Source organism: Pogona vitticeps, chromosome 4, assembly GCF_051106095.1.
Source record: "Pogona vitticeps strain Pit_001003342236 chromosome 4, PviZW2.1, whole genome shotgun sequence".
Taxonomy (NCBI): Eukaryota; Metazoa; Chordata; class Lepidosauria; order Squamata; family Agamidae; genus Pogona; species Pogona vitticeps.
The window spans coordinates 155,238,362-155,260,572 of NC_135786.1; the positions used below are offsets into that span (position 1 = coordinate 155,238,362).

General features: G+C 44.1%; 1 protein-coding gene across 1 annotated transcript in view; it reads left to right on the forward strand.

The window, feature by feature from the left end:
* Positions 1 to 6,750: 6,750 nt before the first annotated feature.
* The window catches only part of PHLPP1 (PH domain and leucine rich repeat protein phosphatase 1), a 216,139-nt gene continuing 200,678 nt past the window's right edge, over positions 6,751 to 22,211 (forward strand). Inside the window, exon 1 of the mRNA XM_072998538.2 lies at positions 6,751 to 8,633. Within this exon, the coding sequence (XP_072854639.2) occupies positions 6,893 to 8,633 (1,741 nt within the window). The 5' untranslated portion in view covers positions 6,751 to 6,892. The remainder of the gene's footprint in view (positions 8,634 to 22,211) is intronic.

The following is a 22,211-nucleotide window of genomic DNA, read 5'->3' on the forward strand; positions in this document are numbered from 1 at the left end:
TCTCCTGCAATTGTGATATCTCTTGGGGGTTCCCCCCCCCCAACATCTCTCCCTTTAGGACAGAATGTAGCATTTTTGTACAAACGTTTGGCAAAATGCTTTTGCTGCAGCCTTTGCAGAAGGAGCGTCTGTTGGAGGAAGCAAGGCCGGCTACAGGCAGAAGCTGCAGTTATTAATCAATCAGTGAACTCCTCAGATTTGTTCTGGAGAAGCTGTGTTTCTGCACACACACGCGCAAACTTCAAGAGGCAATTTATTAGTGCACTGTTGATCATGGGGGAAAAAGGCAGGAATAAGCTTACGGTTTGCACTGTAAACATAATTCTGTTTTAAGCATGAATGTTATGTATTTGTCCATTTTTGTTCTCGTGGTGCAGTGGTTAAACTCTGCTCACAACCTGAGTTCAATCCCGGGTATCTGGGTCAAGATTCACTCACCCTTCCATCCTTCTGAGGTTGGTAAATTGAGCACACTGCTTGGTAGCGGAAGGCAATGTGTAGCCTGCTTAACTGACTTGTAAACTGCCCAGAGAGTGCTTTAAGCACTAGGAGGCGGTATATAAGCAGCACACTTTTTAAAATTATTTGTATAGCTCTCTGTTACTTGGAATCCCCTACTAGATCAGGGACAGGAAGTGTGTTTGGCTGTCCGGACATTGTTAGACTGCATCCCTCATCGTGCCCCACCTTTGGTCATGCTGGCTAGGGCTGATGGGTATTGAAGTACAACAAAATGTGGAGGTCCAGCTGTTGTGTATCTTGCCTTACAGCTCAATCTGTTGGCATGTGTATCCCTCATGTGATAAAGTGATTCTTAAATTGTGGTGCAAGCTTCACTTTGGAGCGCGGGTGTACTTGGAGTACCAGTGAGTGTGAAAATTCAGGAGAGTGGGTGAGACCCTGAGACAGCCAAGGCCTCCCTTCCCCAACAGTGAAAACCTGCTTAGGAACAACAGAGGGACCCCCTTTTGTTCTATGTACAGAACATGACCAGACTGGCAACTGAATGTTACTTCAATGCTGGCAGTGGGATGGTACTCCCTCCACACCTGAGAGCATCAGGTTAGTTTTAGAGATGCAGGACAGGGGTATATGTGAGGTGTATGCAACTGTGCCCTCAATTTATTTCCCATTTGCTGTGGGATGGGGCTTAGAAAGGATAGCCAAGAGGCCACCCCTCTTCCCTGCTCCCCTGCAAGCATCTGTTGCCTAAGACAACTCCTGTACTGTGCTTAATGATAGGGCTGGCTCTGATACAGTGGGGTCTTGACTTAAGAACGGCTTGAGTTAAGAACATTTTGACTTAAGAACCACTCTCATAGGAAAATATTGACTTGACTTAAGTACTTAGATTTGAGTTAAGAACTGAAAAAAACCACGTGGGAGGCGGGGAAAGTGCAAAATTTGAACTTTCAGTTAACTGTTGGCCAGTGAAAAGGGTGCCTGTCTGCTTCCTCACTCCTCCCAGCGTTTAGAGAGTGGATTGGGGAGTCTTCAGACTGCCTGGTACTGCCTGGACTGTATTTCCCCTGCCTTCCCTGAACCTTTCTTGACCTAAGAAAAAAAGAAACAAAATATCCCCCTCTAGTGGTCGAAGGCAGAATAGCAGCTTCCCATTAGTTTCTATGGACGGAAAAGAGCAGATACGGATCAAATGGTTTTCAATGCATTCCTATGGGAAATGCAGATTTGACTTGAGAACTTTTTGACTTGAGAACCGCCTTCCAATATGGATTAAGTTCTCAAGTCAAGACCCCACTGTATTCAGGCAGAAATTGGTGTCTGAATAGTATTGCTTGAGACTTGTAGAAGAGGTAGTGCCATTTAGATTCCATTTTAGGAATGAGGAAGACGACTCGTTTTGAGAAATGCTTCTTCCAGCATCAGTATGTACTGGGATATAATTAGTCTAGGTACTGTACTTGCAGGAGGTGATATAGGGATAAATGTAATGCTGATTGAGAAAAAGCAACCAAAGTAGTCATAGGGATTTATAGTGGACAATTAGTGAATAGAGGAAAGATAACGCCTTCCTTCCTACCAATTTTTCTACAATGTTCCATTTTGTTTTACTCATGCATAAGTATGTAACATTACATTAAGTTATGTCCTTTTTTATCAGTCCCCATTGCCTGGCAACTGTAAAACACCTCTGGCTTGTAGCAAGTTTTTTGTTTGTTTGTTTTCTGATTTTTTTTTTTTTTTGGTACTTGACTGTACAAAGCAGCAAGTGATTCTCAGTTTCTTCCACTGTGTAATACTCTGGTTAGAAAAAAAATATTTTGAGCTAAGAGCATGGTTTCCCTTTTTATTCTTTTTCTCTCTTTTTTATTTATTTTGTATTTTTCCCATCTTGCAGAATCATTTAATTAATTAATTGTTATAAATTTTTCTTGAACTTGTTATCCTTTATGTTGTAAGCCGCCTAGAGGGGTCGAAATGACTAGATAGGCGGGGTATAAATACAAGGAAGAAATAAATAAATAAATAAATAAATAAATAAATAAATAAATAAATAAATAAATAAATAAATAAATAAATAAATAAATAAATAAATAAATAAAATATGCTATAAATAATTGGGAAATAACTCTCTCTCTCTCTCTCACACACACACACACACACACAAACACACACACACACACACACAATTGCACTATATGAAATTTATTAAACAGTTTTAATAGCATAACCTCATAATAAAAATAAATGTTGTATGCTTGTCAGTCATTCCAGTAATTTTTCACTCAAGTGATGAGAAGATCGGAAATACAGTAGGAGATTTTATTTTTCCTTATGGCTACATGCTTAAATGCACTTACTAGGTACAGTACTAAGTCCCATTGAACAGAACAGATTTTTAGTCAAAGTAAATGCATATAATAAGGCTTTTATGTAAATTTCTGTTAATAATCAAAGTGGGAATGGGCGGCTCTTCAGATGTTGTGAAACTATAACTCTTCATATTCACTCATCATTGGCTATGCCAGTTAGGGGTCCTGGGAGCTGTACTTCAGCAACATTTGGAAGACCATGCGGTCCCCATCCATGGGCGATAGACTTGACATGAACAAGTGTGCTTTCTTGATGTGTTCAGTGGGTCTTAGCCCCAGGAAAATGAGCATGCCATTACAATAATTTCAGAGCTATGTCTAAGAAAGTGAGAACTTTGTTACGTGACAACTCCAAATGTAGTGCCAACTAGCTGACCTGCCGCATCACCTGGGCACAGATAAGTGAGGGAAACATGTTAAGATTTGTGATTGCTGTGTGGGTGAACGATACAGTTGCTGTTGACATTTTACGCATACTCCTCCCCCACACATGGTTGAAAAGAAACCTCTTTTATCGGCATAATTCTGCCTGTGGACTGGGCTAGTCCAAGGTCTGCAATCAACCATTTTATATGGGGGGGGGGGGTAAGGCAGCTGCATCAGATCTCTGCCATCCCATTGTGGCAGTAGCTGACAACTCAATAGCTAAAATCCAGTAGAAAGTTGCAACTAAGTAGGGTCATTGCATCAACGGAGATGTGGCGAGTCAACGTCTCTCTAAGTTTCCTTGATTCAGTGGGCCTACTCTAGTTGTGACTTACTACCAGATTTTAGCCATTACCTTTTAATTGTAAACAGCGTATGCAGAGTTTGTGTGCTAGATTTTCAGAAGATATCTAGAAGGTGTCTGAACATGGTGAACCTAGTTGACAAGGTAAAAAGCAGTGATTCTGCTTTGGTGGGGAACCTGGCAGGGACTGCAAAAGCAATCAAGCGGCATGTGGTCTGTATGTTTCCCACCCGTGTTCTTTGCATATTGACTTATTTAGTCAATCTTCATTACAACTACAACCTACATTGCAGTCAGAGCTTGCAAAAGTTCCTTGCAAAACAAATCTGTATCTCCCCAAATTCTCCAGCCAGATTGGCCAGTTGGCTGGGAGATCTATGGAGTCTGACAAAGTAATGTTTCCAGATTCTGATTGTAACTGTGGCAGGTTCTGGGGGAAAAAACTGGAATTGTCGCTATGGCATGTTTCCCTTGGCTGAAATATCTTGTTTCCCTTTCTCTTTGCAAGCCTTGTCCTGGATTCATGACTCCAAAATTCCATGGAGAGGCATGAATGTATACCATAATCTCTGTAGAAAAGAGCCATTCCATACACATCCTGATGTCCCCCCAGTACTGCATGTAGTAAAGCTGAAGCACAGACATCCTCTTGAAATTTGCATAAAAGCTTGAACATTTATTGGGGCTACATTTCTGTGCTCATCTATCTGTGAGAAGGTCCCACTGAATTCAGTGTGATTTGCTTCTCAGTTGGTATGTGGGCAACTGCTGGATAAAATGCAAGATGTGAGCATGGGGTCAGATTCACTTCAGCTCCCTGCATAGCTGTAACATATGAAAGAATGGCTTTGGGCATGTCACATTCTGGTAGTTTAAGCAATTTATTGTAATTATTGTGGGAATTAAATATGTATGTATGGGGCTGATCTAAGACATTCTGCCAGCTTAGGGGGAATAGCAAATGTCATATCTGCCCCCTTAAGACAAGGTATGTAAAACTCAAAGCTGGCCAGGTTATTATGGCAAGGAGAAAATTGTACGATCATCTGTCCCTGGGAGTTAAAAATTAGTAATAATAAATTAAACTTTGCTGCCTGTTCATGAACAACCCAAGGCAGTTCTATGAGATAGTCACCTATTGAACCACTCCTTGGTTATGGCAAACCAGTTTCCTGTACTTTTAATGTAGTGACACATAATGTTTGGCCCTCTAGATGTCTCAGATGGCAATTCCCTGAAGCTCCATTTGCTATGGCCAAGGGTAGGGGACTGAGAGAGCTGTGGTCTTGGATGACCAAGGGTTGCCCAACCCTCTTCTGGTGTCTGAGAGATATAAAAGAAGAAAATGAGCATCAGTGTCATTCTTTACACTTTTACTGTATCTTGAAAGGGTTTGATTTTACACCGTAAAATGGACAACTTTTCCCCTCCTAAGGTGTGTGTTATGTGAAACCAGCTGGGGTCTGCATTTCAGCGTGCGAGTGTTAGTGACCACAGGCCAATATGGGGAGCTGGAGGTGAAGTATCCCATGGTCCATACAAGGTCCTTAGCAGGAAGGGTCAGGCTAGTATGAGGCCAGTGCCTTATGTAGCAGATGTTGGGACATGGTGTGGTGAGGTGTTTGAGGAGAAACCTGTGTACCAGACGGCTTGCCTTGAACCTCCTAGTTAAGCTGCTACCCTCAGGCATGACACTTCTTACTGCCTGTCCAGCAGGCCTTTATTACATGTATAAGAGGATGTTACCATAGACGGCAAAATGTTTTCGGTCAGTCCTGGCCCTCAGCCTTAGTGATGTAAGAATGTTATTGGACTATCACTCCTAGAAATTCTGGCCAGCACAGTTAGTGGTGAAGGCTTCTGGGACGTGGTGGCGCTGCGGGCTAAACCGCAGAAGCCTGTGCTGCAGGGTCAGAAGACCAGCAGTCGTAAGATCGAATCCACGTGACGGAGTGAGCTCCCGTCGCTTGTCCCAGCTCCTGCCAACCTAGCGGTTCGAAAGCATGCAAGTGCAAGTAGATAAATAGGTACCATCTCGGTGGGAAGGTAACAGCGTTCCATGTCTAAGTCGCACTGGCCATGTGACCACCGAAAGATTGTCTTCGGACAAACGCTGGCTCTATGGCTTGGAAACGGGGATGAGCACCGCCCCCTAGAGTCGAACACGACTGGACAAAAATTGTCAAGGGGAACCTTTACCTTTACCTTACAGTTAGTGGTGAAGGCTTCTGGGAGTTTTAGTCCAAGAACATCTGGGGACCCAAGGTTGGGAACCACTGCCTCTGAAGTGACTGTTTAATACCTTTTCTAACTTGTGGCTGTTGAAGAGATGTTAATAAACCATATTCAGGATTTATTAAATGTAAACTACCAATGGATTTCTCATCTGAGTCACAGAGGAAAGTGTGAATCTTTCTGGCATGAAGCTCATTTTCTTTCTCGAAAAGAAGAACATCGATCAAAGTGAAATAAAATCTCTCAAATATTTTCGAATATTCTTAGGTTGGACGAATCCGTTTCACAGCGTCTCTGCAAATGTAACCTACCGAAGACGCTGGAGTCTATGAAGTATGCAGCGACACGTGAAAGGAAATGTTGTAGAGAGCAGGCAGGTACAAGGAAGGGTCAAGGGCAAGGCAGGCAGAAGGCGTGGGGAGGGGAGCGGCAAGGGCGGGGAGAAGGTAGCGGCACGAGAAAGAGCAAAAAAGAAAAGAGCGACCGCTTTCCCTCCCGCGCAATGGAAAAGGCGCAATGGCTTATGGGGAATGGAGTCTGCTCTTCGCAATACTTTCGGAGGCAGAGCGGAAGCGGAGCACTACGTTTCCCGGCACGCCTTTCACGAATCGATTTCTCCCAATCTTCTTCATCTTTGGCGCAAATAGTCACGTTTTGTTTATCACTAGGGCCCCGCCTTTCTGAACCTCACGAGGATGGCGTCACCCCCTCATGAATATTGAGAAGGCGCTGGAATGGCGTTGCTAATGTAGGGAGAGAGCAAGGAGGAGGAGGAGGAGGGGGAAAAAAGAGGAGGAAGAGAAAATTACACCGCCTTCATCGAGGCCTGCTTTAATTAATATTCATAAGGAGCCTCCGAAGGAGAGGCCAGGCCGGGTGGGAGGGGAGGAGGAGGAGGAGGAGGCGGCGGCTACCCGCTGCTACTGATCCTCTCCTTTCCAGTCCCTAATGGCGCTCACGACAACGGCAGCTGCTGCGCGGCGGCGGGGCTGAGCCGAATGGAACGCAGAGACACCGACGGAATGTTCGCCGCCGCTACATAATCGCGCTCCCCCTCCCCTCTTCCGAACGCGGCGTGTCCGAGCGTTCGACAATGGAACCTGCGCAGCAACCCCAGCATGGAAGCCGACAGACGCCGGCCCCGATGAGCGGCAAGGGGGAGCGGCCGGGCAGCGCGGGCCAAGCAGCCGCCGCCGCCGGCTCCGAAAGCTGCAGCGGCATAGCAGGAGGAAAGGGAGGAGGAGGAGGACCCAGCCCACTGGAAGGCGGCAAAGGAACGACGGCCACGACGGGTGTAGTCGGCGGCCAGCAACGGCGAAGGAAACGAGGGGCCGGGGCTGCCGGAGGACCCGGCAGCGGCGGAGTGTCTTCGCTCGCGCTGGCGGCCAGCGGGACTCAGGCGGCGGCGGCGGCAGCAGCAGCTCCCGGCAGCGGCGCCAACTCCCTACTGTTGCGGCGAGGAAGGCTGAAAAGGAACCTTTCGGCCGCCGCCACCGCCACCGCCTCCTCCTCGCCCCCGACGCCGTCTTCCTCCTCGTCCTCCTCTTCGGCTGCTCCGGTGGCCACCGCTGCCGCCTTGGGGACCCGGAGCCTTGATCGGAAGACCCTCCTTTTGCTGCCCAAGCCGCCTCGGCAACTCCAGCCGCTCCAACCGCCGGAGCGGGACTGGGTGCGGCGGGACCTACAGCGGGGATGCGTCCATGTCTACTACTACTATCATCATCACCACCACCACCATCACCATCAGCAGCGGGGGGCCGGCGGCGGCGGCGGCGGCGGCAGCGGTTACTACTTGCTCCCGGTGCTTTGCACCCTGGAGACCACCGCGGCCGAGGTGGCGGCTCGCCTCTTGCAGCTCGGACACCGGGGCGGGGGGAGCAGCGCCGTCCGGGTCTTGGGCAAAGCGGCGGCGACAGGCAGCGCACAGACTCCGCTCCTCCGGGAAGGAGGAGGAGAGGAGGTGGGAAATGATTTGGCGCCCGATCCAGCGGCTGGACCCGGAGACCCCGAGGAGGCCCTGCCCGACTCCACGGACGGCCCGGCCTCCACCGCAGGCAGCCTGACCCCGATCCCAGCTGGGAGAAGGCCCCGAAGCCGGCGAGGGACCCCCAACGGCTTGGCGGGCGATGGGGAGGCGGCTCCCCGGCCGGGGCGCCTGGCTCTCAAGGGCGGGGAGAGCAGCCGGACAGGTGGCCGGCCCAGCCTGACGCCCTCCGACGGGAGCCCCGGCCGGGCCTTTCCGCCGCTGCCCCCCACCGAGCTCTACTTGTCCGGCCCGCCGCTCTCCTGCCCGTCCCTCCTGGGGGGCTCCGACACCGAGAGTTTTAGCCCCAGCGCCGAGAGCGCTTCGGACCGGCTGGATCCCTACAGTGGGGGCGGCGGCTCCTCCTCGTCGTCCTCCTCCGAGGAATTGGAAGCGGACCCTACTCCGCCGGCAGCGGCGGGGGAAGAAGAAGAAGAAGAGGAGGAGGAGGAGGAGGAGGAGGAAGGGGCCGGATCGGGCCCCGCCAGAAGCCAGTGTAGTCGACCAGGCGCCCTCCCTTCAGGACATGCCGCCCAGCCTCGGGCGGAGAAGGCTTCGAGGGAGTCCCCCGGCGGGGGGAAGGCGGCGTTTGGGGGAGATCCCTCTCCGGCCGGGGAAGCCGCCTCCCCGCCCCAGCCCCCGGCCTTGTACGTCCAGCTCCACGGGGAGACCGCCCGGCGGCTGGAGTCGCACGAGAAGCCCTTGCAGATCCAAAACGACTACCTCTCCCAGCTGGGCTTCCGGGACCTGTGGCGGGTGCAGGAGGAGGGCATGGACTCGGAGACGGGCTGCCTCATACGTTTCTATGCAGGTGGGTGAGGAAGGAATGAATGGGAGGCGTGTTCTGGGCGCCGCCGGAGCGTGGGAATCGCCCCTTTACCGCCCTGTGGGTTCAGCCGAGGGAGGGGGGGGCGCGACTTCCCCTAACGGGCAGCAACGGGGGGGGGGGGAGGCGTTAAACTGGATCTCTCGCTTTGGCGTGTCTGAGCATTTACTACACCGCAGTTAAACCAGGAATGGGGTGATCCGGATGGGAAAAACATTTTTGAAAATATATTAGTGTGTTGAAGCCAACTTGAATGTGTGTATGGTGTGCGATGACATTCTGGGATATAAAAGAGTACTGGGAAAAAGCTAGGTTTTCTTGAGTGTTTATAGTTTTATTGAACTTAGGAAACTTTCCAAGAGAAGGGGCACAAACTTTAGGGGTTCTGGTCTCTTTCTATCGACCTGCTGGGTGAAGATCACTGACAGGTAGAAACCCTTGAAAAGTGTCCTTAGGAAATATGTTTAAGAAAGGGTCACCTGATTCACCTTGAAACGTGTTTGCTGTTCAGATGTTTTTTCCTTTTGCTTCAGAGGCTAATAAAGCTTAAAGCTGTTTTTTTGGCATGGGGGTAAGCTGTTCTTGGGCTACTGGATATGGAGGAGGTGAAGTTTGTTTGCTGAAGTTTGTTCTCTGCAAAGTTTTTTAGAATCAGGATATCTGGAAGGATTTTCTCCAACCCCACCCTCCAAAAGCAGGTGAACTTTGAGAGAGGTTGCTTCACTTGAAAAGGCTAGACACAAAAGCTTCATTGTGTTGTTAAGCTGATAACCCATTTATTGTATCTGGTAGGATGAAACGGCAGCCTTTCAAATTGTATGCATATATGTACAGTATGTATCATTTTCACTAATAAAAACAAAAAAGAGATCTTGTAGATGGAGGAAATCTTTGTCTCCTGTAAATAAAAATAGCTTGTAACAGGTTTGACATGTTTAATACATTACATTAGTCTGAACCTCTTGATACCTACAACATTTCCCAGTGTGGTGTAATAGATAGAATAATGCACTAGAATTCAAGAGGCCTGGGTTCAGTATCCCACTCAGCCACGGAAACTCAGTGTGGGTGTGGAACCAGTAAAACCACTCCTTAAATGTCTCACTTGCCTTGATGGCATATAACAAGCAGCAGTCCAACATTATGTAAATTGGTGGACGTTTCCGTCTGTGGCCAAGTTCCCGAGATTTGTTATGTAGGAGTGATGCCTCTGGGCTTGCTCCTGTGTGCCAGGAGTGCGGATGTGTGTCATGTAACATTCCACTTGTTGAACAACAACTCCCATCAGTCTGGATCAATGCTTGTGCCTCTGTTAAGGACTGATGACAGAGGTGGCCTGTCAGACAATTCCTGTTCTGTCCTGAGTGGCAGAAGACCTCTGAAGTAGTGAGGAGTTATAGAAGCATGGTGGAGGTCTCCAATTAATTAAATAACAATGAAATAATGAAACTGCCCCGCCCTACTTGAAGTAGTTCTTTAAACCTTCAGGTTGCAGCACAAAGTTGTTTGAGCAGATTCTATTGTGGGATGTGTTTACAGTTTTGTGTGGGTAAGATTATTTTTTCATTGAATTAGATCTATGTAACAAAGGTTGACCAAACCCTCCCCCCCCCAAATACTCTTTGTGTTGGTTTTCTGCATGTAACTGTTACATAGATGTCCTTGATGATTTGAAAATCTGTACATGGGAGTATGAGTCATGCCCCAAATGACCTTCTGTATAAGGGGAGGAGAACTGTGCTGTAGCATAAATTGCTCTTCTCTTTTTTCAAGGTACACTAGCTCTGGGGTTAAAGTGAATGCACTCCAGAGTGATGATCTTTGCCTGTAATGCTTCCTCACTCCAAGGTGTGAAAGGGAAAACCCAGACCTTTCTGTGAAGGTTCAGCTTCCTTTGACAAATGCAGCACATTAGCTCTCTAGACTGTGTGCTAAATGTGTATTTGAACTGACCTGTGCAAGGTGAATGCAGCTTTGTTTCCTTTGGTTAAGTAGGCAGGTGGATCTGGACCTGTGGTTGAACTGTACTCTGTTGTGGGTCTGTTGTTTCTATGACTGTATGCAGGCTGTAGAACAAATCACAGTGACAACCTCTTTCCAAATATCACTTTGTGTGGGAATGTCACTGATAAGATCTGCACAATTTAAGTCTGAATGCCGTTGTCTTACATATTGCTTCCTCTTTTATAAGTGGCTACTAACATTCTTGAAGCTGTGATGTGATTTTTGAATATGATTGGTCAGGAGAGTGTGTGCTGTTGCATTTTCTGTAGGACTAGAGCATCCTGCTGATCATGAAGCTCTAGGCAATCTTTGTCCTCCCCAACAACATTTCTCCTCAACAACCATGTGAGGTAGGTCAGGATGAGATCTCTCCAACCTAGCATTTCTTCCTAACCTGCCATCCAGTTGTTGTCAGGATGAATGTTTGGGGTTCAAACAGAAAGAGCTATGCACTACGTATTAAACGTCTTGGGTGGAATGTCTGTTACAGGGAGTAAATAGCGAGCCTATTTCTACAGGTATGATCCTACAACTAATAGTCACTTTGCAAGATTGCTGCTAGTCATTTTTTTCCAGTTAAGCTGTGTCTTGCATTTGCAGCATCCCCCCCCCCAGCTGTCTGGTTGCTCTTGCATTGGTTGCATTATGAATCTGTGCAGTTTTTATGTAGTGCATAAAATCCTTTGTACCTTAAAGGACTTACTAGCGGGTGTGAGTGGGAGGGTACAGAAGGAAAGGAAATTGTTTTGCAAATGTAAATGTGTCACCTGAATTGAATGTGTCAAATTAGTATATGGGGTGGGGGGGAGGCAGAAGCAGTCTCTATACTTCGGCTTAGCTGCAAAATCTTCAGCAAGAATTTAGGTAGTGGTAGGGATGACTAGAAAGGAGGAGGTTCCTGCATTTCTGAGTAGCAATACAAAAATGTGGACCTGTGTAGTTGGACTTGCTAAAATCTTCTAACATGAGCATGGAAGCTTTAGAAATCCTGTTCTCAATTCCACTGCTACCCTATATAATTTTTCTTAAAATATTTGCTTCCCAAGATATTGAGTGCGCATAGCGATAATTGTGTGCCATCAAGTTGATTCAGACTAATGGCCCAGAGTTTTCGAAGTAGTGGATATTTGGAAGTGATTTACTTCTTCTGGGGGCTCCATGGGGCTTATCCATGGCTACATAGGCTGGCTGCTTTCCTAAGAAACACAAAAAGGAATCGAAGTTCCAGCCTCTGGGAATTTGATACCTAAACCACTGATGTTATCCAATCAACTACTGAGTGCACATAGCACTTATTTTTTACTCAATACTTGATCTTCTAGGAAGAAACTGCAAAAACTTGTCTGCGTTTCAATAGCTCTAAGCATCGTTTTAGAAATATGACTAGTGATAGTATGATTAACTTAAGAAAGATTGGTAAGCAGTTGGAGGCACCTTAGAACTAACATAATATGGGTTTAAATGTGTGCACAGGTCTTAAATGATCAACACGTGATCCACTTCAAATCAACACATCTCTTTTAATTTGTGAGAATGTTTAAATGGCCTTCCAGAATGTAATGGGATGGAGAAGCGGGTGAGCTGCAAGATAGATTCCATATGTTATCTTAGTAGTACTGTTGCTAAGAGGAAACAATGAGGCAAACGTACAGGATGAAAAATGATTGTAAGAAATACTGTATAACATTTTAGGTTGTAATCATATGCACATTTTTAGCTGAAAGTTAAACATAGCCGGAATTACTTCAGAGTAAATGCATGCCTATGATTGTACTGTGCCGTTTTATTTTAAAGATTACAAATATTAATTATTTGTGCTGTATTGCAGTTGTCTGTAGGTCAGTACCCTTTGAAGAATGAGGTACAAGTTAAAAGTGTGTGTGTGTTTGTGTGTGTGCACAAACACACACACACACTTTTAACTTGTACCTCATTCTTCAAAGGGTACTGACCTACAGGCTACATATGTAGCCATATACATATACACACACATTACTGAGATCTTATTATTCAAATCAGCCAACTATACAGGTTGTCAAGATGATAACTGTTTGGAGTCCTCGGTTTTGTTCTGGAACCTTTGTCCTGCTTTAATGCATAGAGTGAACTCTTTGACTTCTAGATATGTGTGTTTATGTATGCTTGTCATAACCTGAGGACTGGCACAACAGTTGTAGTAATGTTTATAGGAAGAAAATGTTCAAGAGAGCTAAATAATCCACAGTGATGTCTCTGGACAAGCAAGCAATATAATGCATACCATGTGTTATATTTTAGACTGGCAAATGTGTTAGATGTCTCCAAGCTTCTGCCCATGAGTGCCACCCTCTCACCCAGAGTGCATAAAAATCAATTATTTAAAAAAAAATTAATTTGATTTAAATTATTTGATTTCAGTCAAATCCATCTTGCTCTTGCCCAGTGCATTCTCTCTCCTTTCCTGCCACACAAATTATTTTTTTCTCATTTATCTCTCCTGGTACCCATTCAGCTTGTAGCAAGACTAGAAACCCACAAGTCCTAACCAACCCCCATGATCTCTCCCTTCTTCCCCTGCCGCACTGTTACTTTTCATGCTGGCCTTTTGTCTCCCACCTACATCCCAATACTTAGCCCAGGATTTGTGGGAGAAATGTAATTTCTTTGGTCTACAACTATCAAAGTCCACCAGCTAGCATGGCCACTCAGGATATCACCTATCTGCTTCTGCGAGTTGCAAATTCAGTAATACCTGTTTAAATCTCTGTGCTTCTAGTTAGTACTGTTTTGGACTTCTTTCAGAGTAAGTGGACTACAGCTCCCAAACTTCTCAAAGGTAGATTCTTTAGACTACATCTCACAGAATTCTTCCAGCCAGTATGGCCAGATAATACTTCTTTAGTATCTGTGCAAAATAGTTTGTTCCTAAGTCTCACTGTTTCTGAAATCTTTTGAGACAAACTCTGAATTTCATCCATGTTTAGAAGCTTAGGCTGAACTTTCAAAGAAGGAATGAAAAAAAATGAATTGCTTTTAGCTAATTTGTTATTTTACCCCAGGGCAGACAGTTCATGTTTCTCCTTCTAAGTCACTTCACAGTTTTTAAAGTTATTAATTTTTTAAGAAGACTGGATTCCAGGAGGTTTACGTGTCATAGAAACGCTTTTGATGTGGCTTAGTCCAGTATTGTCCTCTTAGTGCCAGTCAGTCAGACTGAGTGATGTAAAGAGAGGTGCATGTTGTCAGTCATTCTTGTTAATGTGATGGCCCTGATTTTGAATTTTTTCACTCTCTCCTTATTAAGTTAATGCTCGCACAGCTATAGCAATAGAGGTAGCAATTGTGGAAGTATTAATATGCCCCTGGTATGTCTTGCTCTGTGTTGTCCAGATTTTTCAGCAGAGTAGAAGAGAACAATTATCTGATCAGCACTGTGAACCCATAATGAAATTCATGTAAGAATTTCATTATGGGTTCTGAAGAGGTGTTTGTGGATTTACTGAACCTGTGAGCTAGACAGTATTTGCAAAGGTCCAGTGTCCTGCTTCTTCATGCTTAGGGCCACCTGGATCGATACGTTGCTTTTGCATACTGCTTGCCATCCCAGTCTCACCTGCTCTGTTTCCTCCTCTTCCTTCTGAGGAGGGGAGACCTCAGGGAGGTCCGAGGGCCTACCAAACTTTGGATTTGTCTGAAGAGCTAGAGGTGCCTCCAGCTTTGGTCGAATACAGGGATTGGCGACGTGATTTCTCATACATTTGGAGCAATGTTCTTACTGTCCACATTGAGAGTTGCAACCATTAGTAGCAACAGTGTTAGAATAATTGAATCATAGAACTGTAGAGCTGGAGATGACTTCCAAGGTCTATCATACCCATCTCCTTGGTAGAGCAGGAAATCTACAGTACACCGAATGCATGCCTTACAAGTGGCCATTTATCCTCTGTTTAAAAACCTCCAATGAAAGTGAAGCCACCAACCTCCAGGACGAACCATTCTATTGCTGAGCAACTGTAGCTGTCACGACGTTCATGTTTTTCCCCCCATAATGTTAACATGAAGCCTGTTATTTTGGGTCATGTCCCCTGGAGTTACAGAAAACAAGTTTGCTCCATCTCCTGTATAACTTTCATGTAACTTTAAAAGATTTTGGTGTCCTTTTCCCACTTCAGAAACTTTCTGGAATGTGCCTTTCTATAGCAATTTGGTACTGTTAGTAATAAGGATTTTAAGCTGAACAGTAAATCAAATGTTAGATCCTTTGTCCCACAGCGTACTGTTAGTATTTTTTTAAAAAAACACGTTGACTTTTAGTGAAGGATTTAAATATACTTCTGATTATAGGCTTAGAGTTTTGTTAAACCTGTGTCCTTAGGTCTGCAATTCTTCAGCTTTTCCTACCTTACCTATGTGTGTTGACTTCCAAGCGAGTGGTAGTACATATTTCCTAGGAAGCCCATTCAGGATTGCAGCCATAAATAAATAGAATAAGCCGAGACCTGTATAAAAATGGAGTTGACTTCTGTTATTTTCAGCCTGTTTTGTCCAATTTCACTTTCCTGGGGCTGTTAGTTATATTCTGTTAAAAGCTTGAAAGCCATCTTGCTGCTGGTTATTATTATTTTTTTTTTTGTCTTTTATCATCAGACACTATAGCTGGAAATTTTGTAACATCTCCCCTCTTGGTGATGGTGGTATTGATATATCTTGGAGCTCTCTGTGCAATTAAAATATCCATCTGTTCTACTTAGAACATTAGATGCTTCATACAATCTGTCAGTGATGTACAGCCACATGAAAGCTCTTGGAACGGTGTAAAAGAGAACGCAGAGCTCTGATCCAAGCATTTCCCCTCAGCTTTGTGCTTGCTTTTGTTTACTGAATTGTGCTATCTTATTAGCTTAAAAAGACTAAAAGGAAATACTTCCTTATATTTAATTTGTCCTATATAAACAGGAAATATGGATGAGGTTTAGCCTTTCAGTGGCATTACAAGGTTATCATTATCTAGAGATGCTTTCTTTCTAAATCATTTTAGCGTAATGTTTGGCAGAGGAGAGGGTTAAGCTCTGCCGAAATAGCTATTCATAAGTATGTTTCCGCTTTGTTTTTTCTAAATGGTAGAAGTTAAGTGGTACATGTGGTTCAGAAACAAGGGTTCATTGGGTCAGTCTTTTCATGTGCTTTCCAGTCTTAGCATCTTGACAGTCAGTGAACTTTTGCTGGGAAAACTTAATAGGAGTTGTGAGGAGAGGTGAATACAGTAGGTACCATATTTTTCCATGTATAAGACACCCCCATGTGTAAGATGCCCCCCACTTTTCTAACCCCAAATTAAGAAATCTAAGTGGGGCTTAGCAAGTGTAGGGGGAAAGGGATCAAAGTGCTGCAGGATTGCTTTGATTCCTGCTTTCTCCCTTTGTGCTAAGCCTCGCGGGGCTTAGCAAAAGGAAGGGGAAAGGAATCAAAGCAAACCCACAACTGGATGATCGTTTTGATCCCTTTCCCCCTTATACAGCCACAGGATTGCTTTGATTCTTTCCCCCCTCCTTTTGTTAAGCCCCATGGGACTTAGCAAGAGGAGGGGAAAGCAGGGATCAAAGCGATCCTGCAGCGCTTTGATCCCTGCTTTCCTTTTGCTAAGGATTAGCAAGTGGAGAGGAAAGCAGGGATCAAACCCTTGCAGGAACAATTTGATCCCTGCTTTCCCCTCCACTTGTTTTTGTACTCTCCTCAGCTTACTTCCATGTATAAGACGACCCTAAATTTTTGGTCTAAAATTTTTAGACAAAGTATAGTCTTATACACAGAAAAATACGGTATGTATATGAGCTAGTTCAGGTGGTCATGGCTTTAGCCTCATTTGATCTAGTACTGTTCTGATGTTCTGGACTACAGCTTAATTTCAGAATGTGATTTCACATTCAGATTGGCTGACCTCTTGCTTGCAAAGGAGGAGGAGTTGAATGGAGGAGCATGTGAGTCCGGGGCGTGCTTGGACTCTCATGGTTGTGGCCTGTGAGCTGCATGGTTTTCTGAACTGTGTAAAACCCTAAACCTTTTCCTGAGGTATGAAAGGGGGAAAATGTTTGCTTGGTTTCTGATATGGTTGTCTTCCCACTGCTAAACCAGTATTCTTGGTGTATATGGTTTCCAGTTTCAATTGGAGAGGGAAAAAAGAAATCCTGATTTGAGATTGCTGTTTTCCCACCACTAGTAGTATTAGTGAATTATCAATCCAGATGGTAGTCTAGAGCAGAAATTCCCAGGCATACAAATCAGAACATTTAAGGCTACACAAAAAAAGTTGAATAGTGGTGGGAAAAGGCACATAAATCAACTGTGTAAGCCAAGATACAAGTCCAAAGTTTTGAAATTAATTGAACATTATGATGAGTGGCATAGGTATAAAGTATTGTCTCTGTTGTGTTGTCACTGGCTTTCTGTGGCTTGCTTATACTGAATATGTAAAGTGTGAAGGTGATAAGTGAATTCTCACACACTTAGGGATGAGTCTTAGCCAAGCTTTGCTGGTGACAATGCAAAGATTTTGTGGTACGCATGTGTCCTTCATGCTGTACATCAAGGATGGAAAACTTATCTAAAATTTGCATTATTTTGGGATAGGATTGAAGGCAGTGGTGGGCAAGACCTGTGTTAAAAATTTCCACCCTTTTTTCCTCCCTGCCCCAAACACGGGGTTCCACAGGTTAATCACATTCTTGCATGTTTTCTGTGGGATCAATTTTGTCATGCCAAATAGAATAGTGTTTGGTGGTAACCTGGTTGTGCTGCAGCAAGAGCTTCAGGTAGATTATAGTATGTTTGAGTTTTGCTTTGGTAGTGTTTGCACATGTGAGTGGCTTCTGCTACTTACTGTTTGGAAGAGAGTGTCCAATTTCAGTATCTGGAATAATGTCAGCAGAAGTTACTCTTCTAGGATGCAACAGTTGTCATTTCATCCCACTGTTAAGCATCAACAATCTGTAAGCAGGACATGACTAATGATGGTGCTGTGAATTTCAAAATTACCAGAGGATGTTGGGTAGGTGGAATATCTATTCCAGTTACCACTTCCTTTTCATCAATCCTTCTGTGCTACATAGAAATGTTAAAGGGTGTCTGTGTTGTGCAAGTGTAACCAGCCATTCACCGTGCAGCCATTTTTTAAAAATGGGAAATTCTTGGGCAAATGAGTTTATGACTGTCTGAAGTTGTCTTCTGGTGAATTCATCATTGACAAATTTGAACACAGAAACCAGGCTAACACTCTATCCTTAGGACCGTACTGCTTCGCCATCATTTAGTAGTCTCTAAAGAGCATTGCATATACAGTATTTTATGTTTTCAATGATGCTGTAAAGTGGGTTGGTGTTGCTATATCCCAATAGCTGTGAAGCAAAGATGATAGAAAAATACACTGGATTTTGCATAAAATGGCTTGGTAAATTTCTTGCTCAGCTATGTTTTTAGCCATTGTCTTTCCATATGCTTATTTTCTCTTTGTGCTCTGTGTTGTCTGAATATATCATTGCGACATGGGAACTACATATGTTACTACTCCTGATATTCTGTGCCTCCTTTCTTAGCTATGCTGAGCTGCATTTATGTGCAAGCTTGGATAGTGACTTTTGTAGCTGAAACGTCCACTTGGTTTGTGTACATCATTCCTAGGTGCACTGATAGTAACATTAATAATAATATTGGCTGATACATTTTGGCTTAAGCCCACAGCTAGTGGCTCAGAACCCCCACATATTTTATGTGGTAACTCTGGCAGTAATTCATACCGAAATAAATCTGAACAACTTTAACCTGCAAATGCAATGTGGGTTGGTTGTACAGTATAATGTTCCAGACCGATTTATGAAAAGTTTCAGGACAAGATAATGAAGAGGGAAACTGAGGGGCACTTCTTTAAAATTCAGTAGAACTCACAATTGGGAGAAGGCTAGCTTAAATTGCTATTCACTTGTTACTAACCACCTCCTTTCTCTATTATTGTTTTTTTCACACTGAGAGTGGTATGTCTGAAGAGGAGAAACTTCCACTAACACATACGCTGTACTTGTGATAAGGAACTATTTGTTTTGCTTCCATATAGAGTTTACACATGAGCAAGAGTTTATCTTCTTCAGACACATTGCCCTCCATGTGAGGACAGAGAGGGGAGGGGGTGGGTGCTGCTTTATAAGTGCATTAATAATACCTGGGGTGGAAAGGGGCATAATGAGTGAATGAGTCTTCAAATTTTTCTTCATGTTGTAGCTATCATTAATATTATTATTAGTAAACCACAGAAGCCTCTGTGCTGTAAGGTCTGTAGATCTTCAGCTGTAAGATCGAATCCACGCGACGGAGTGAGCGCCCGTCGCTTGTCCCAGCTCCCACCAACCTAGCGGTTCAAAAGCATGCAAATGCGAGTAGATAAATAGGGACCACCTTGGTGGGAAGGTAACAGCGTTCCATGTCTAAGTCGCACTGGCCATGTGACCACGGAAGATTGTCTTTGGACAAAACGCTGGCTCTATGGCTTGGAAACGGGGATGAGCACCGCCCCCTAGAGTCGAACACGACTGGACAAAAATTGTCAAGGGGAACCTTTACCTTTACCTTTATGCTTTACCTGCCACTGTCTCCTCTTCCACTCTTTCCCTGCTGCCTGAAGTTATACAGCCTGTACACAGGTTTGGATAGGTGCCTGGCTTCATTCCATGGGGCACCACATGTGCTGTTTTTGCTTTGTGTTTGACCTGTTTGTTTTGCAATAAGCCAAATAGATTTCCTATCCATAGTTCTGGGAAATAGAAGAGTCTGCATAAGTGAATGGGAAGTGACTTGGGAAGATACCTGCTATACACAGTAAGGATGGAGTGCTTGAATTCTTCTGGTCTTCAGTCTTTGAAAAGTGATTCTTCTCAATGTGACTGTTTTTTGCGCTCCTTGAAGGCAAGTGGAGATAGGTCTGTCTCACCTTGAGCCTATCTGCTGTTGACACTGCAAACAAATCTTATCTAAGAAGAGGAAGCCTGGTGTTTAGTAAACAGTATTAAGGCTGCAGTGTGAGCTGCATCCAAATCAGGACTTCTCATTATTCCTGTTTTGCTGTTGAGATGATTGCTTGTGGCTTTCTGACCACTTAGTGTGTTTTTAAAAGCTCTTCATTATGCAATTCAACGTAATGAACATATTATTCAGTTCCACACTCCTTAGGGTTGATTGTTCTTTGTGCAGTGAAAGAAATGGTGCTGTCGTGCATGGTGTGTTCAAGTAGTCTATTTACATCTCTAACTTCTGCACAAAACTGGCTTGCTCTTAACTAGGGTAGAACTCGGGTAGGGTTCTCTTCTACTGAACTGCTGTAGTACTTGTAGCCATAACTGTTCCTTGATTACCATAGCACATTCCGTAGATAGAGTGCGTCATTGTGTAGCATCTGTGTCCCCCCCCCACCAAATAATGCAGCATTTGTGCAACTCAGATTACATGAAGTTCAGAGGTGTCACATTTTTCATGCAGGACCACATTTACTGTCAGCATGTAGATAAAACTTGAGCAGAAAAAGACTGCAGCTCATCGGTTTTAGTACTGTGCAACCAATGTGAATGACATACCCAGAGTGCAAGAGCTGATGTTGACCTGAACATCTTAAACTGTTCTCCAATATGCCTGTTACGAATTTCATATTTTTTAAAAAAATAATTGCTATCTTAACGTGGGAAGGGACTAAGTAAAGACTTGGGATTGGGAGAGAAGATATTTCTAAAGAGTGACATGTATTTCTATATTCTAAATATCAAAACACATTTATAACGAAACTTTTATTAAAATATGAAAGATAAATATGGATCTAAAATGCTTTATAAATATCATACAGAAAACTGAAAATTATTAGTTACTAACAGATAAAGAGGGCCAATATGGTGCATCAGTTTCTATGAGCAAAGTAAGAAACATGAACTTTTCTGAACCATATTTTAAAAAAAGAATTTTCAACCTCTCTCCTCCCTTCTGAATACTGCACTTTGGTAACTTGCATAATCACTCTTAAACTCTTTAATTTAAATTAAAAAAATCAGTCTACAAAAGTTAGTTTGTGCATAGGTAACATTTAATCATTAAGATTTGATGCATTTGGGAGGGAAAAGCCTCTGAGCTTAAATGCCTTTCTTCAAACAACCTTTTCAAAAGAATCCTGGATAAGGAGATGTCCCTACTTTAGTGCCAGATTGCTTTTTCTGCCTGGGAATATACATAATTTTGCCTGTTCCCTACCCTGAGATGTTTATCTTTTTGTCTTTCCTTGATTTTTAGCCTTCAGTGTCATGAGAACAGAGATGAGGCATGTGAGTTGCTTGATATTGGTGGATTGCTACTCCCATCAGACCTCAATGTTGGCTGTGGTTGATGGGAACGGATAGTCCAGCAGTATCCAGGAGGGCTTTTTCCTTGGTTTGGAACATTTAACACACATGCTCACCTCTGCCACCCAAGTTTAGAATCTTCAGTGAAAGGCAAGTCATATAGAAACTTCTGTGGCATGTTGCTTTCTTCTGCCTTTGAGGGTTTCCCTTTGATGTCGTAGAAATGGTTGAGGTGAGGCATACTGTGTTTCCCCAAAAATAAGACCTAACCTGAAAATAAGCTATACAGTGGTGCCCCGCATAGCGATGATAATCCGTGCAGCAAAAATCGCTGCAAAGCGATTTCGTCACTATGCGGAAATAAAAAGCCCATAGGAATGCATTAAAACCCGTTTAATGTGTTCCTACGGGCAAAAAAACTCACCTTTAAGCGAAAATCCTCCATACGACGGCCATTTTCGCTGCCCGGTAAGTGAGGAATCTGGGCAAAAACACAGCGGGCGGCCATTTTATTTACCCAACGGCCATTTTGGAACCGCCGATCAGCTGTTGGAAAATCATCGCTATGTGATGATCAGTATGTGAAACAGGGTACCGATCATCGCAAAGCGATATTTCCTATCTAAACCATCGCAATGCGATCGCAAAAACGATCACAAAAATTCATCGCTATGCGGATTCGTCGTTAAACGAGGCACCACTGTAGTATGATTTTTCAGGATGCTCCTAATATAAGCCCTACAACACAAAACAAGCTGCAGTTAAGTGAAACCCGCCCTCCTCCATTGTGCAGCATTGTGCAGCAACCAGAAGAAGATGACATGACTGTATTTGAATAAATGTAGTTTTTTGTACATGAAAAAAAATAAAACATCCCCTGAAAATAAGCCCTAATGCGTTTTTTGGAGCAAAAATTAATATAAGATCCTGTCTTATTTTCGGGGAAACACGGTAGTAATTGATTGTTTTGCATTCTGTACTTTAGGTGTGCAACACTATCATTGTGTGGAGCCCTGCGAATAACTTCACTTAGTCTTTGTCTTAATTTCAAAAGCCCTTTGCAAGCAATCAGCAAAATCTGCAGGTGAGGCATGAGAGAAGGGGCCTTACCTATTAAAGGCTCTAGCCCTGCCTGTGGTTGGTATGCTGTTCCTAACATACTGCCTTGAGGTAATGTCCTCGACAGAAATGAAAGTTTGCTACTTTGTACTCCTTT